At 41.5% G+C, this 15,357-nt stretch overlaps 1 protein-coding gene across 3 annotated transcripts; it reads right to left on the reverse strand.

The window, feature by feature from the left end:
• Positions 1 to 433: 433 nt before the first annotated feature.
• nkapd1 (NKAP domain containing 1) lies at positions 434 to 15,181 on the reverse strand. 3 transcript variants are annotated; one of them, XM_078532226.1, is made up of 7 exons: positions 15,066 to 15,181; positions 13,483 to 13,665; positions 8,996 to 9,077; positions 6,846 to 6,946; positions 5,630 to 5,782; positions 4,898 to 4,951; positions 434 to 3,497 (listed from the first exon to the last, which is right to left on the reverse strand). In XM_078532226.1, the coding sequence occupies exons 3-7, from the start codon at positions 9,062 to 9,064 to the stop codon at positions 2,966 to 2,968; spliced, it is 909 nt and encodes a 302-aa protein (XP_078388352.1). In that variant the 5' UTR covers positions 9,065 to 9,077; positions 13,483 to 13,665; positions 15,066 to 15,181; the 3' UTR covers positions 434 to 2,965. The 3 variants fall into 3 exon arrangements, with proteins under 3 accessions (XP_078388352.1, XP_078388338.1, XP_078388346.1); XM_078532212.1 differs by lacking the exon at positions 13,483 to 13,665 and having other exon boundaries at positions 15,066 to 15,173; XM_078532220.1 differs by lacking the exons at positions 13,483 to 13,665; positions 15,066 to 15,181 and adding an exon at positions 11,006 to 11,048.
• Between the last annotated feature and the right edge of the window lie 176 nt (positions 15,182 to 15,357).

Genomic DNA, 15,357 nt, shown 5'->3' on the forward strand with positions numbered 1-15,357 from the left:
CTGGCTGTGATTGCCTCCTACATTTGCCATTCCTTAAGAATGAATGGGAAAACCACTGCTAACAACAGAAATCTGTGCCAGCAAGAGTTACCACCTTAAGAAGAGCAGATATAACCCAAGAAAAACTGCAGTGGAAGAAAAATAAGCAATTGCATCGCTAAATCAGCCATTCTGAGCATTACAGATTGGATCTGTAACTTGTGTGGCAATATTCTGTCAAATGCGTTCACACAGAACTCAAGTGAGGAGTGTGATTCAAACGGCAGAGCACTTCCAGTTTGCAACGCAGTGAAAAAGTTTGGAAAGCAATGTTAAAAAAAGCACAGAATTTATTCTCTATTCCTCATGGGATATAGCCCATAATTTCATATTTGCACCATAAACACTACTTTAAAAGTTTGCAATTCATGGATGTTAGCAGTCAACAAAAATCTAAGTGTTAAAATATTTATTAAGCAAAATTCATGCTTTAATATTCTAAATGTTAAATACAAAATGGATTTTAAAAAATTGTCACTTAGTAACATGGGAAAAGACAACACCAATAGATATTGGCAGGAATATTCCACTTAACCTTGTACATTGCCAAGCAGTACCCACAGTAGTTCTATTTATAGAACAGGGGCTTAAACACACCAATTGTACATAAAGCGGTGAACATTTTTTTCTACAAAGGCTTAATTCCCTTATGTTGAAGGTTTACCAGAACATAAATTTCAGGCATGTTCCTTGATGTTTCGAAGCAGAAAATATTTACTGATTAAAAGCTCCAGCTAGTGGAGGATATAATGTAAAGAACATTACTGCGCTCTGTGAAAAAAAAATTGTAATACTGTTCCCATAGAGCCTGAGATTTGTACAAACATGGTGCAGAAATTAGCTACTCCCTGCCAAAAGGATGTCATTGCTTTTAATTTAAAAGAACGGGTTCCCATTAAATATCATGAACTAAAAAAAACTCCATAATCAGTAAATGTCCAATCCGTTAGTCATTTGAAGTAAATGCTTCCCATCAAAAGCCATATCAGTGAGACCAGACTTTATTCAACCAAACCTGGACATATACTTATTTCCCAAGAAATCAAATGATAAATCCGTAAAGTTCATGGACTAACACCATAAATTTAGCGGCGCATTGGCTTTAATTTATTCAATACACAGCTAATGTGCAGGTCATTTCTTACAACCTATAATCACCCCGCTCAGTAACTATAAAACCAACCAGCCTGTTGACGCCTTCTGTCCAGCTTCACACAAAAAATGGCCATTTGGGTGACGTATCCTGAGAGTTGTCAGTGCTTCTGGCACCATATCCCACAAGAACCTGCCTTTCAGAAAAAGAAGAGGAAAACGCTAGGGGAAAAAAAATCCAGGGAGGAAAAAGTTCGGGCTGTTAAGTCTTCGAATAGTTGAAGTTATAAAGCCCAGGAAAAATCTTTTAAGTTCTGAGTTGAGTTTGCTGATTGTAGCCAGTGCAGCAGTTGGAAGCGCCACAAATAGTTTCAGCATCCCTGAGCCTGATGGATTCTTGCTCCAAATTGCATTTTAGAAAGTGCATGCGTATGCGCATCAAGCAAACATCAGGCTGGGCTCAGCTACAGTCATGGATAGGCTTATTTTACCTGCCAATACTTACTGTATAGGTTGACACATAAGGAATGGCTATGTGGGCAGTGTACCCAGTGAACTGTGTCCACAAGACAGGAAGAAAATTAAACGGGAAAACATCCTCCCCTAGTAAAAATTCTACTATTTTGTGTAGAACTAACATAAACTGATCAAGGTGCTTTATTAAGCCAGCAATTTTTTGAAAAAAATAATCGCCCATCATCTCTGCTTTCCCTTGACCTGTTTTACTTTATTACCTATGTGGAATCCTTCGATTTTGCGAAGAATCAACCTTATGTAACAAAAACAGAAATAATTCAGTCAGAAAAAGTACAATCAAAATCAATCAAATGATTAGAGTTTCAGGGGATTGGGGCTAGGAGCATTTGGGGAAGTACACAGCTGCTATAGTACTCTCTAGTATATAGTTACTGATTGGATCAAAGGCATTAGATTGCACAAAGAGCTGTAAGCACTGGTTTCAATCAAAAGCAAACCCTTCCACTCAATCCTGCCATTCAGCAGCACAGTATCAAAACCTTTGATTGCAGACTTTCACTATTGTGGAAGCTGACCCATTCAGGTTTCAGCAGCAGTTACACTGCACTAGCAGTAAGGTTACCTTGTCCTCTTCTACTAATTATAATTTTACTTCACATGACCTCTTCCCAAGCCAAGACCAATTCTGCAGGAAATAATTTATATAGCTCAAATCAGAGAGATTACACGAACCAGAATGAAAGGTCGCTTTGGTTTTCACGTCCTCCATTTTTTTTGCAGTGGACAACTCAAGTCCCTAGCAAAATAACGGTAACTGAAACACAAAGCGCAGTTTTAAATTTTAAGCATCTTTATGATTTTGCCTGTTTGGAATGACTGAAGAGATCTGCAAAGTAAATCAGACACAGGATTTGTATTTTAAATATTTTACAGATAATTCCAAAGTCAATGACAGAATACTTCCAGAATTTTGATGTGGTACAAGGAAGCCATTTGCAAAACCATGGGGAAACAATCAGATTTCAAACAAGCCGTGATGTGGTTCTGCTTTGGACAGGCCTAGCTCCTAAACTCTTAATCCCGCAGTTTATTAATTACTGGAGAAGCACAGCATTACATAGTGTGTAATATTCAGCTAAAATAGACATCACTTTGAGAGCCAAGTGAAGGAGCTTTCTGGAGTAAAGCCTGTACTGTACAACAATCTTCTGAAGCCAAAAATGTAAATGCATACCTAGCACTAAACAATTTTTAGACCAAGTCAGTAAAATCCAAATTATGTACTTGGTCTGGCTCGGTTTACACGATTCAAGTAAGTTCCTTAGGAACTTGAAGACAAGATTTTCAAAGTAGAAATCTAATTCAAGTCATCTTCCCCACTGTCATCCGAAGTATCATTGTGTGCTATTTTCCAGTTTTTCCTCTTCTTTCTGCTATTTTTTATTTCTTTATCGTCAACTTCTTTGAGGACATTTCTGCGATGCTTTTTCTTTCTCTTCTTCCTCCTTTTCTCCAGGTGATTCCCAGGATCGCTTTCGTCTTTGCTAGTTGTGTCGGAATCACTGCTGTGTGACGAATTCCTTTCACTTTCGCAGGAGGAGGAGGATAGTTTCTTCTGCTTCTTCGCTGCTTTTTTGCGATGCTTCTTCTTCGCTTTTCTCCTTTTCCTGTGATCTGAGTCCTCCTCCTCCGAGCTTTCACTGTCACTTGAAGAATCGCTAGTCCGCAGACATTTCTTCCTCCTCATCTTTTTACTGGATTTCTTTTTGCGTTTCTTCTTATTTGATTTACCTGATCGTTTACGTTTGCGTGAGTTTGATTTTGAAGACTTCAGGCGTATGGCTTTTGTCCCATTGGCAGTGTGCCCATCGCTGCTATCTTTTTGGTCACTGGAAATTTAAAAAAATATATTTTGATTTAAAGAAAGCTCTATTTCATCTGTAACCAGATATTTCTTAGGCTTGCATGCTGGAAGTAGGACACAGTTGTTACTGAGATTTAAAAAAAATTGATGCTAGCAAATTCCCACTTCACTGCCAATATCAAAGGATGAAGGTTTTGAGAGGCTGAGGCTCCCATAGTGTGGTCACAGCAGATTTGCAAAGAGTGGACTGTACTGCAATTGTTGTTTTCTTTCTTTTAAACAACGGCAGAGTCAGTGCTGAGGAAATCAGCTGTTCATGATACTAAGTGAGCCACTGACAGATGCTGCAACTAAAGCTGACTTGAAAGCAAGCAGAATGAGCCCGAGGGCAGGCGTGGCACTATGGGAGAGACCAGAATGGAGGCAAACTTTGCACAGGGGACGAAAGGAGCAATCAGGAATTGGAAGATAGGCAGAGAGCAAGTGAGGGGGCAACAGCCTGTGGTGGGGTCAAGTGGTTAAAATTAATACACAGCTGGTGGGCAAGCTTTTTGTTTCTTTTGGGATTGCCTGTGGAGTCTGTAGGTGAAGCTTGCTGGGGAGGAATATAATAAAACCAGCATTTCGTTTTAGGTTTGGAAACTGATTGGCCCACGTGTTCAATGATACCATCCAGAAATAGTGGAAGAGCTCCACAATCTTAGACATTTACATTTGACACTTTATATACTTAGACGCAACTGCAATTAAAGGGACTTAGCATCTCATTTTCTTTCCTTCCCAAAAGCAGTTGCAACTGGTACCCTACTAAGATGGCTGTTGCTCAAATGCAAGGTTGGAAAGTGAGCACAATCAGCCTTGCTACAGTGGAGGCTTTCACGACTGGATTCGACCCTGTCATCCCTCAGTGTGTCCACCTCCAGGATATGCTTCTAAATAGAAATCAGAAGCAGGAATTCAAGGTGAAATTTCACCCACTGCCCAGGCTAAAACCCCTTAGATTCAACCCAAAGGTGCCATCTTCCAAATGAGACACTGAAGCTGAGGCCCTGTCTGCCCCTTCAGGTGAATATAAAAGATTCCATGGCATTATTTTGAAGACGACCAAAGGGTTATCTCCAGTGTCCAGGCCATTATTTATCCCTCAGCCAACTTCACAAAAATTGATTATCTGGCAATTACCACACATTGCTTGTGGCAGCTTGCTGTGCGCAAATTGGCTGCACACTTCCTTCATTACAACAGTGACTACACTTAAAAAGTACTTCATTGGCAGTGAAGTGGTTTAAGATGTCTTTAGGTCAGGAAAGCCACTATATAAATGTAAGTCTTCCTTTTCCCCCTAACTTATTTTTCTTTTCATGTTATTAGAATTACAGTAAATCCAACATACTTCCAATCATATTGAGCTACATTTAAACTTACCTCTCGGATTCAAATTCCTCTGGATAAAGTTCTTTGTAGCCACTGTGACCCCATCTGAATAAACAAAACCATATGGGACTGTATAATTACAGCATGATTTAACATGAAGGAAAAAAACAAGAGTAATCTTAATATTTTCCATTAAAGCAAAAAGGAAACCAAACAAATGAAAAGTTTTCCAAGGAACAATGTGATACTCAGGTGCTTGAGCACGATTTGTCACACAAAGATCTTGATCTTGTAAGAAAATTCTGAGCAGAGATTAAACGCTTTCCCCACCAAGACATCTTTGGACGATATATCCAACTACGGTGCATTACCTGTGGGACTGGCAGAATCCTAAGACCCCGATAGATTTTCAGTAATGGTTTGAGAAAAGATTTTTGAGGTAACAGATGCTCCTTAAATTCTGACCAATAACTGGGCTTACCCAAATATAAAAAAAATTCCAAACCTTACTTTTAAAAAGCCCCACAACATCATTCTTCTATTAAAATCCTACAGTCTAATCCTCTTAATTCAAAGTCAACTAATTCCAATTGTCCAATTCAACAAAAGTGAATCTGAACCATCGGTTCAAATTTTTCCCAAAGTTTTTTTTCCCTAAAAAGGGATGTACATCTTACCTCATTTGCTGTGACATGACACTGAAACAATGAATTACTGCTCTGTAACTTCACTTAAAGAGCACAGCACTTCCTGTCAGTTAACAAAAGATTTCAAGGAGCATACCTGTTTGGATCACTTGCTTCAAACTCGTACAGTTTCTTTGTCCAGTATCTTGTTTCACGTTCATCCTGTGGAGTGGGCAGAGACTTACGAGCAGCAGCACTTGCCTTCCTCTCTTCCTCCTCTTCATCGTACCCATCACATCGCATTCTATTGCTGGTACAGATCAGGATCGCTTTTAGTAATAATATAATTCACTCTGCCCTTCCCTTTAGTTTTTGCTTCCCATTGCCACACACAATTTTCTGATTTAAAGGAGCAGATGAGGAAATCTTGTGGCGCAGTGGTAGCGTCCATACCTCTAGACCAGAAGTTCCATGTTCAAGTCCCCCCTTCAGGACTGGATGGCCACAGAAGGCACGTTCATAGTGTGGCCAAACAGGTTGATGATCAACCTGTAAATCCCTCCAATATACCTAATGGCAGGCAGTAAGAGCGGGAGAGTTTCCTGGTCAGCCATACTGCAGAAGACAATGGCAAAACACTGCAGTACTTTGTCAAGCATAATCATGGACCAATCCAATGGAAGTCCAGGGTCGCCAATGCTGCCTTAGGGGATGGTACCTTACGGAAGGAGGAAAGTAGGTAGGCAACCTGTTGCCATATCTTTGCTAGTATTATCCTTTAATAGGCAAATAGTCAAGTAGTTGTGACCTCTTACTGTGCTGGCAAGATTAGCAACTGTGTACAGCATCACAGTTGATGTGTCCTCACTGGCATTTTTCAATAGGGTCACTAGATGGTGGACAAGGGATTCCTTTCTTGCCCAGTGTATTAGGAATGATTGAGGGCAGCCCAGCTTAGCCCCAGGAGAGAGTCAGCCAATGCAGCAGAGATTGGGGTCACTTTTCTTAACTCTGCACCAAGTGATGCTTTTATTCAATTAGGCTGTGTTCGTACAGAATCTTGCCTATGACCAAAGTTCCCAGGTCTCAGCAAAAGACTTTCACCTCTATCCCCTTCACCTCAAATTTTGATTCTGGATATAATACTGAACTTCTAGACCCAATTTGGTAATGGGAATGAATGCAAAAATAAACACCATTATTAAATTTAAATCAGTGCATGGTGCAATTAAAAATCACATAAAAACATACAAGGTAAGGTAAATTTTCAGGACTTCACCCATTGTCACAAGTGAGCAGCTCCAAACTCTGCTATAATAACATAATCCTATCCCAGATGCAAGTTTCTCAGAAAAGCAGGATTAGATGCTTACCCCGGCAAATTCACAGATTTTCTCCTCCGCTGGAAAAATCTCATCTCATTTGTTTGCTTCTCTTTTTCCCTAATTTTCCACATCTCTGACTCTTCTTGAATCTGTAAAAAAAAAAATCAGAAGGAAAGATTAAAAAGCTGGAGTACTGCCCAGTTCACTGAGATGAGTGAGGTAGCTGACTAGGTCAGTAGCTCAAACCTCCGAATGCTAGGCTCCAGGACAGAAACTCTCAAGTTTGAACCGTGTGCAGAGTTACTAAAGTTTTTAGGCTTCTAAGGTGGGACAAAATGAGACATGTAGCTTTCGGATGCGGGTGGGAGAGGATATGGGAAGGTAGGAATTGAGCTGTGGTTGTAACACGTTGGCTGCTCAATGAGAACAAAAATCACCATCACATCCAATAATGGAGACAAACCTTTGGGTGTAACTTCCCTCACTGATGGTAATCAGCTCCAAGACACAACTGAACTTGCCTCTTACAAAAGCAAAATACAGCAGATGCTAGAAACTTGAAATAGAAGCCATGATGCTGGAAATACTAAGCAGGTCAAGCTGTGGAGACAGAAACAAAGTTCATGTTTCAGGTTGATGACCTTTCATCAGAACAGTATTTCCAGTATGTCCTGTTTATATTATAGTACTCCATGCACTTCAAAATTTCAAAACGTTGTTAATAGATTGTTTAAGCTTTTCTTATTTCCCAACTGCACTGTCGGCAATGCATTCACTAACTCCAATGAAAATAATTAACTGTGTTAATGCTCATTCACTGTCCCATTATGTGAAATGCATTCTAAACTCAACCTTAATTTCTATGTTATGACAATATTCACTTCTACTTGATTATTTTAAGACAGCCTTGGCCAGCCTCACATCTTCCACCTTCCATAAACTTGAGCTCATCCAAAAGTCTGCTGTGCATATCTTTCTTTCATTCATTCATTCATGGCATGTGGGCTTCGTTGGCTAGGCCAATATTTATTGCCAATCCCTAATTTCCCTCAAGCAGGTGGTGGTGAGCTTCCTTCTTGAACCATTGCAGTCCATATGTAGGTACACCCACAGTGCTGTTAGAGAGGGAGTTTCAGGATTCTGACCCAGCGACAGTGAAGGAAAGGTGATATAGTTCCAAGTCAGGATGGTGAGTGGCTTGGAGGGAAACTTCCAGGTGGTGGTGTTCCCATGTATCTGCTGCCCTTGTCATTCTAGGTGATAGTGGTCGTGGGTTTGGAAGGTGCTGTCTAAGGAGCCTCAGTGAGTTCCTGCAGTGCATCTTGTAGATGGTACACAATGCTGCCACTGTGCGTCGGTGATGGAGGGAGTGAATGTTTGTGGATGGGCTATCAATCAAGCGGGTTGCTTTGTCCTGGGTACATCTTAATTTGCAACCAGGTCCCGTTCACCATCGCCCCTGTGCAAGCTAACTTACACTGACTTCCAGTTGAGCAATGCCTTGATTTTAAAATTCTTATCCTTTTCAAATCCCTATTGGGTTCCACCCTTCCCTATCTCTGTAACCTCCTCCAGCCCTACAACCCTCAGAGATATCTCTGCTCCTCTAATTCAGACCTCTTGCACACCCCCAATTTTAAACTCTCCAACATTGATGGTCGTCTCTTCAGCTGGCTAATCACTAACCTCAAAAATTCCCTCCCTAAACCTCTTCACCTGTCATCCTTTAGTATACTTCTTAAAATCTACTTCTTTGACCAAGCATATGGTCATCTGCCCTGATATCACCTTATATTGTTCAATTTCAAATTTTGCTAAATAATGCTTCTGCGAAGTGTCTTGGGTCACCTTGCCAAATTCAAGTGCTATATAAATGCAAGCTTTGTTGTCGGCACGTAATCAAATGGGGGGGTAAAAGCTCCTTAAGAGAATCCAGTTAAAGCATCTGACATATTACACAATGTCAACGTGAACATCCATTTCAAAACTGATTCCAAGTATCAAGCCCATTTACTTATCTCCTTCACGGTACCTTGTGATAACTGAATATAAATGATGAATGGTGAACCATATTACACAGCTGTAGTCAGCACAATGCGATTTCTTCAGCTGGGAGATGACTTTACTGTGAGAATTGTTACCCAGAAACTTGCTTAACTGCAAATTTGAATTTACAAACTTAAGTGGATCAAATTTACCTTGTTGTGTGCATCTGTGTGGCGGATGACATTTCGCAGCAGAACTTTGCCCATGGGAATTCGAGCCATCGTGGTTGTTCTTCTAAATAAAGAAAAGAAAACCATCGATCTGGAGTTGCAGCTCTTAAATTAACCTTTCAACTGAAGTGGCTTCCCCAGTGTCTTATCTGATTAAGACACAGTAACTAAGCCACATAGGCCAGAAAATCCCATATTAAAGAGTTGGTTTATGTTACGTTAACTTGTCCCAGCCTGAGTGGCACTAGAGGTACTACAGTTTTCTTTCCGCAATCCTCAACTTTCTTGATTTTTGAATGCTTCCTTTTTTTGGCCCAAAATTAAATCGGGGGAGGAAAACTTACCAGGATTCTCAATCCTGTTCCAAGCACTGTTGGAATTGTTTTGCAGGTTGAAAATAAGATGGGACTTGGCAGTGATGTTTCATGGTGAAACATTTTGCTAGCCATCACTGACTAGGATCACACATCTAACAAAATGGCTATCTGAGCATCGCTTGCAACTCATGAAGCCATAGCCTCGGAAATAGTCAAGATCTTCAGATTAGGAGAAAATTGAGAAAAACAGGATGAATCATTCGCAAAAAACACTCATGCCCCTGTACTACTGAAAATATATGAATTGTTTATCTGACATATTTTCATATAAACAGCAGCATAGAATTTACAGAGCCTTAATATTTGTATTAATAGTTAATGCAACTCACAAACACGTAAGCCTATCCGCTGTTCTTTGTTGGACCCAGCTGAAGACAGCTATGAGTGCTAGTATTCTTTAGGCTTGTGAAGATTAGAAGAACGTTTTAAGCATTTGTGCAAATTAAAACACAAATTCTTTCCTCCCTTCCAGTCAGACCAAGGAATGATTTAAAATGTTCAGTAAAAAATAATCCTCACCCACCCAGAGCATATAACTAGTATTATGAGGACACTTTTAAGATATTACTGGGTTTTTTTTTGCTGCTGTGTTAATATTTCCTTATGTAGAAAGCTGAACAGATCATTTCAGATTTTTACTGAGCATTTCTTAGCAACAATGCAAAAACTGTGGCTGTTCAACAAGTACAGCCAATCCCGAAGTACAAAATAAAGGCCATTAAGGCTGGGTGACTGCTTTGCTGAACATCTCTATTCAGTCTTTAATCATGACCCTGAGCTTCCTGCTGTTCGTCATTTCAATTCTCCACCATGCTCCCACTCTGACCTTTTTGGCCTTGGACTGCTCCAATGCTCAATGAAGCTCAACGCAAGTTCGAGGAACAGCGCCTTTTGACTGGGCACTTTACAACTTCCGGATTCAACATGAAGTTCAACCGTTTTAGATCATAACCTGTTCCCTCATTTTGTTTTGTGTTTTTTTTTTGCTGATTCAGTTTTTATCTCTTATTTCTTTCACTAATCCCTTTGCTTTGCGTTTGAATGACTGCTATCCTGTCATTCAAATGCCATTTTGGCAGAAAGAAGGTTCACTTCCCGACTGTGCGTCGCAGCAAGAAGCTTGCACAGAATAAGCAAAAAAGCCTTTGAAAGGTGGCAAGATCCATGAAGCAGAAAATATCAACATTATTGAGATGCCTTTCCTTGGAGAACCAGGAACCGAGTGGAAGGTTCTGGAGTACTGATATCCTAGTAGAGGGGAACAAGACACACTAACTTAAACACAGGTGCAGCAGTTTCAGTCCTTTCTGATGCTGAACCATGATTGGAGCAAAGTTCTCTTCGGCCATCGTGCATAAAACTAGAGTCAGGAGGTATAGAACTCAAGGTCATAGGACAACTGAATGCAACCCTTCAATATAGCGAGACACACATTCACTGAAACCTTATATGTGATCCTGAACCAAAGTTGTTCACTCTTTAGCAGGAAAGCCCGTACTGACTTACATCTGATTGGCAGAGTAGCGGAACTGGGAAACCGACAAGGTCAGCCTAAAACATCAGAGCTGAATTTCCACAGCTGTTTACAGGACTAAGAAAGTTGAAGACTGCATACCACATCACTCTACATCCTAAAATGAATCCAGTGTGTCTGTTTATATCCAGAAAAGTTCTCCATCCACTCTTGCCAAATGAGGAAATTGACTCCATATTGAAGCAAGGGGTTAGTTCACCTGTGACAGAACCAAGAAGTTAGGGGATGATCCTAGCGCCAAAACCAAATGGATCTTTCAGAATTTGCACAGATCTTACATAGCTGAACAAAGAAGTCAAATGCAAAGTTCATCCTATGTCATCTATGGATGAGAACTTAGCAAACTGGGAAAGAGTTCAACCTTCACGAAGTTAGATGAATATAGTGGTTTTTGGCAACTACCCCTTGATGAAGAATTTAAAATGCTCACAACCTTCCTTACACCTTTTGGGAGGCTTTGGTTCAACAGATTATCCTTTGGCATTATATCAGCATCAGAAATCTTCCAGAGGACAATGTCAAGTATCCTAGAAGAACTGGCTGGAGTCGTATATCACATAGATGACGTATTGATCCATGGATCCACTCAGACAGAACATGACACTCGGGTGCGAGCTGTGCTGCAACACCTACAGGAAGCAGAACTCGCACTCAATGACAAATGTGAATTCTTGCAGCCGATTGTCAAGTTCCTTGGGCATATTGTGGATGCATCCAGTGTCAGAGTTGATCTACAGAAGACAAGAGCAATCAAGGAGTTTCCAGCTCTTCACAATGTGGTGGAGCTCCAGAGATTCATGGGTACGGTAAACCAAGTCGGAAAGTTCTTGCCCAACCTAGCTGTCGTCAATGAGCTACCATGTCAGCTGTTGTGACAGTACAATACATGATGTTGGGAGGAGGAACAACTGAGGTCTTTTCAGAAAATCAAGGAGATGCTGTTATCACGATATTTTAGCTCACTATGACCAAGGACTACCCACTATCATTGCTGGAGATGCAACTTCCATAGGATTGGGAGCTGTACCCTTTCAGATACAAACAAATGGAAAGTGTAGACCAGTTTACTAAGCACCCTATTCACTAATAGGGACAGTAATTAAGGAGGAAGCATTAGCTGCTACATAGGTTTGTGAAAAGTTTGCAGATTATGTTCTTGGTCTCCACTTCAAGATAGATACAGATCCTTTAGTGACACTCTTAAATTCTAAGGAGTTAGCAAAAATGCCTCCAGGAGTACAACAATTCAAACTGAGGATGGTGAGGTTTGATGCAAAGGCAGAGTACAGTCCAGGAAAACAGCAGACCACAGCAAATGCTTTGTCCTGTATCTCAGTGGCAAGGCCTGAACAAGGTGATGTAGTTCTTGTTGAAGAGGTAGGAACCTTTACATCGACAACAACCAAAACTCTACCAGCAGCAACTCAGTGACTGAATGAAATGAGATGCACAGATATCTGATGAAAAATGTGCTCAAGTCAGAGAGTAGTGTGTCAACGGATAGCCAGCATACATGCCAAACAATTCCATTCTCACACAGTACTATAAAGAGAGAGAGAATACCTCAGTGTAGTTGATGATTTACTCATCTATGATGAGGCTGGTGATTCAGAGAGTTCTGAACTCAATATATTACAACAAGTGCACCAAGAACATTTGGGCATCACAAAATGTCAAGTCAGAGTAAGATATTGTTTAGTGGCCAGGTCTCTCAAAGTTGTTGGAAGATATTATATCAAACTATATTACTTGTGCTATTCATTGTCAGGAGACAAGAGAACTGTTGATGTAATCTTCCTTTCCATCAAGATCATAGGAACATCTTGGGATGATCCTCTTTAAACACAGAGGTTAAGATGTTCTTGACCATAGTCGACTGCTATACAGATGGATAGAAGTCAAGTAACTGCAGAGTCACAGTTCTGAAGCAGTGATTACATCGCTGAAGGAGATATTTGCAACACATGGAATCCCAGACTTTGTAATCTCAGACAATGGACTGCAGATCGTTAATGAATACTTCAAAGAGTTCATGACATCGTATGGATTTGTCCATACCACCAGCTCACCAAGAATCCCTCAAGCCAGCAGTGAAGCTGAAAGAGGAGTGCATACAGTGAAGGCGCTGCTGAGGAAGAATGATGGGACATCCAACTTACACTTCTGAGCTATCGTTCAACTCCACTCCAAAATGGTTTAGCACCGTGTGAACTCCTAATGGGAAGATGACTGAGAGCTCAACTCCCTGCTCTCCTACACATTCTCAAGCCATGTGTACAAGTGATGACTTGGACAAGGTGAGGGAGAAAGATATGAGTATCATTCCAGATGTAGAACTATGAGAAATGTCACAAAGCACACAACCTGCTAGACCTCCAACCAGGAGAGCCAGTTTGGATGAGACCAAGCATACTATGGACAAGTTATTGAACACACACATCACGGTCCTAGCTCATTCAAAAAGATAATGGTATGGTGAGACAGAACAGATATGCAGATGTTGCCACACAGAAGCAACCTCCTACAGTTGAAATAGTCATCTACCCAAACAAACAAACCAGAGAGGTTGCGTTCATCGAGAGATCCAGGCGATGGCCTGATTGCTGAAGCAGAGTCATCTGTGATTTCTCCTTCTGCCCAGCAGAGTCTGAGAGATCACACTCAGGACTCAAATCCTCAATCTCCTCCAAAGGAGCTGAGGACACGTTTGGGTAGACTATGAAACCACCAAGCGGTTGTCCCTATAAAAAAGAAATGGAAGTTAGTGACTTGCTGGTATAAGCGGTTAATTCTAACTGTAAGATATGCTAATGAGACATTAAACATCATCACAGGAAGTGTTGCAGTGTCTTAATCTTGCTCTTTTGCAGAGCCTCGTGGCAAAGTGATGCCACTGTAAGATACTGCTCCATAAAATTAACATTTTCTTAGCTCAGCAGACTGTGTAAATATTCAGTGTTGGCACAATGAGACCAAGAATATTATACTGACCCAGGGTGGGGGATCTGCTAGTTCACCGACAGATTTTTGAAAGAGGAGAATCGAGGGTTATGGGGATGGTGCGAGAATCATAGAATGGATACAGCACAGAAAGATGCTATTTGGCCTGTCAGTCCAGGCGAGAGCAACTCAACTAGTCCCACTCCCCCACCTTTTCTCCATAGTTCTGCAAAAGTTTTGCTATTCTCTTTTGAAATCTTCGATTGAATCTGCCTCCATTACACTCTCAGGCATTCCAGTACCTGAGGTCCAGGATCATACACGAACATGTATGAGACATAAAAGATTCTGAGACTTGACAGGGTAGATGCTGAGGATTTTTACCTTCGTGGGGTAATCTAGAACTAGGCGGCACAGTTTCAAAATAACAGGCCTCCCACTTAAGATGGCAATGAGGAGAAATTTCTTCTCTCAGAGCGGGGTTAGTCTGTGAAATTCTCATCCATGGATAAGACTGCCAATCCTCCAGGATTGGCCTGGAGTCTCCAGGAATTGAAAATCAATCTCCAGGACATTGCTGGGTGCAACCCTGAAGAAAAATCATACAGACATTAAAAAGTTTTTTTTTTGTCATTTTCTTTGACATTTCTCCTCATCAGATACAAAAATGTGGGAAAGCGAGTGGGGGGGAAAAAAGCTGTTTGGCTGACAATCAAGCATCATCCAATTGGGTAATGAGCCTTTTTGCTTTCCAATTAGCGTAGGAAGGCAGCGCGTCAAATAGACGGATGTGTTGGCCGACTAATGGCTGGTGCATGGCGGCAAGTCATGTGATGAAAGCTCCAGGAATACATTCAATCATAGTTGGCGAGCCTATCCACAGTGGAGGCTGAATCATTGAACTTATCCAAGGCTGAGGTGGACAGAGTTTTGATCGACAAGGGAGTCAAGAACTATGGGGGATGGGGGATGGTGGGGGCAAGCAGGAAAGTGGAGTTAAGGCCACCACCAGCTCAGCCATGATCTTATTGAATGGTGGAGCAGATTCGATGGGCCGAATGGCTAGTTTCTTATGGACGCCACGTCTCTATAAGGGCGGTGGGTGAACCTTTGCCTCGTTTAAAATCTTAGTGAGCGGAAGATTGAGGGGAGAGGTGGGGGGGGGGGTGTTGAAAGCAGCTTTTACTCTCCGGGGTTTTACCTGCCAGGCTCTCTCTCCCTGGGCTGGCCCGGCCTGGCCCCCCGGGAGCCCAGATGCGCCCTCAGGCCGCTCGCATCGTCTCGCCTCCACCCTGACCGGAAGTCGGTGCCACCCTCACAACGTTCCGGGTCAGCGGACCGGACACAGCCCAACCCCCGCCCCCGCCCCCCCCGGAACCAATAATCAGCACCTTTTCACAAAACCCAAAGTCAATTTCAGCGCATTCCTCCATCGGCGAGGAAAGTAAAACTTTTCAAATTTTATTATCAGCATTTTACAGTTGGTTTCGCTG

Source organism: Cetorhinus maximus, chromosome 2 (genome assembly GCF_964194155.1).
Source record: "Cetorhinus maximus chromosome 2, sCetMax3.hap1.1, whole genome shotgun sequence".
Taxonomy (NCBI): domain Eukaryota; kingdom Metazoa; phylum Chordata; class Chondrichthyes; order Lamniformes; family Cetorhinidae; genus Cetorhinus; species Cetorhinus maximus.

Coding starts and splice junctions, on each gene's coding strand:
- nkapd1 (XM_078532226.1), bottom strand. CDS start 9,064: ATGGCTCGAATTCCCATGGGCAAAGTTCTGCTGCGAAATGTCATCCGC. Junction 6,947..8,995: donor ACACAGATGCACACAACAAG/GTAAATTTGATC, acceptor TTTTTTTTACAG/ATTCAAGAAGAGTCAGAGAT. Junction 4,952..5,629: donor GAAGCAAGTGATCCAAACAG/GTATGCTCCTTG, acceptor TTGTTTATTCAG/ATGGGGTCACAGTGGCTACA.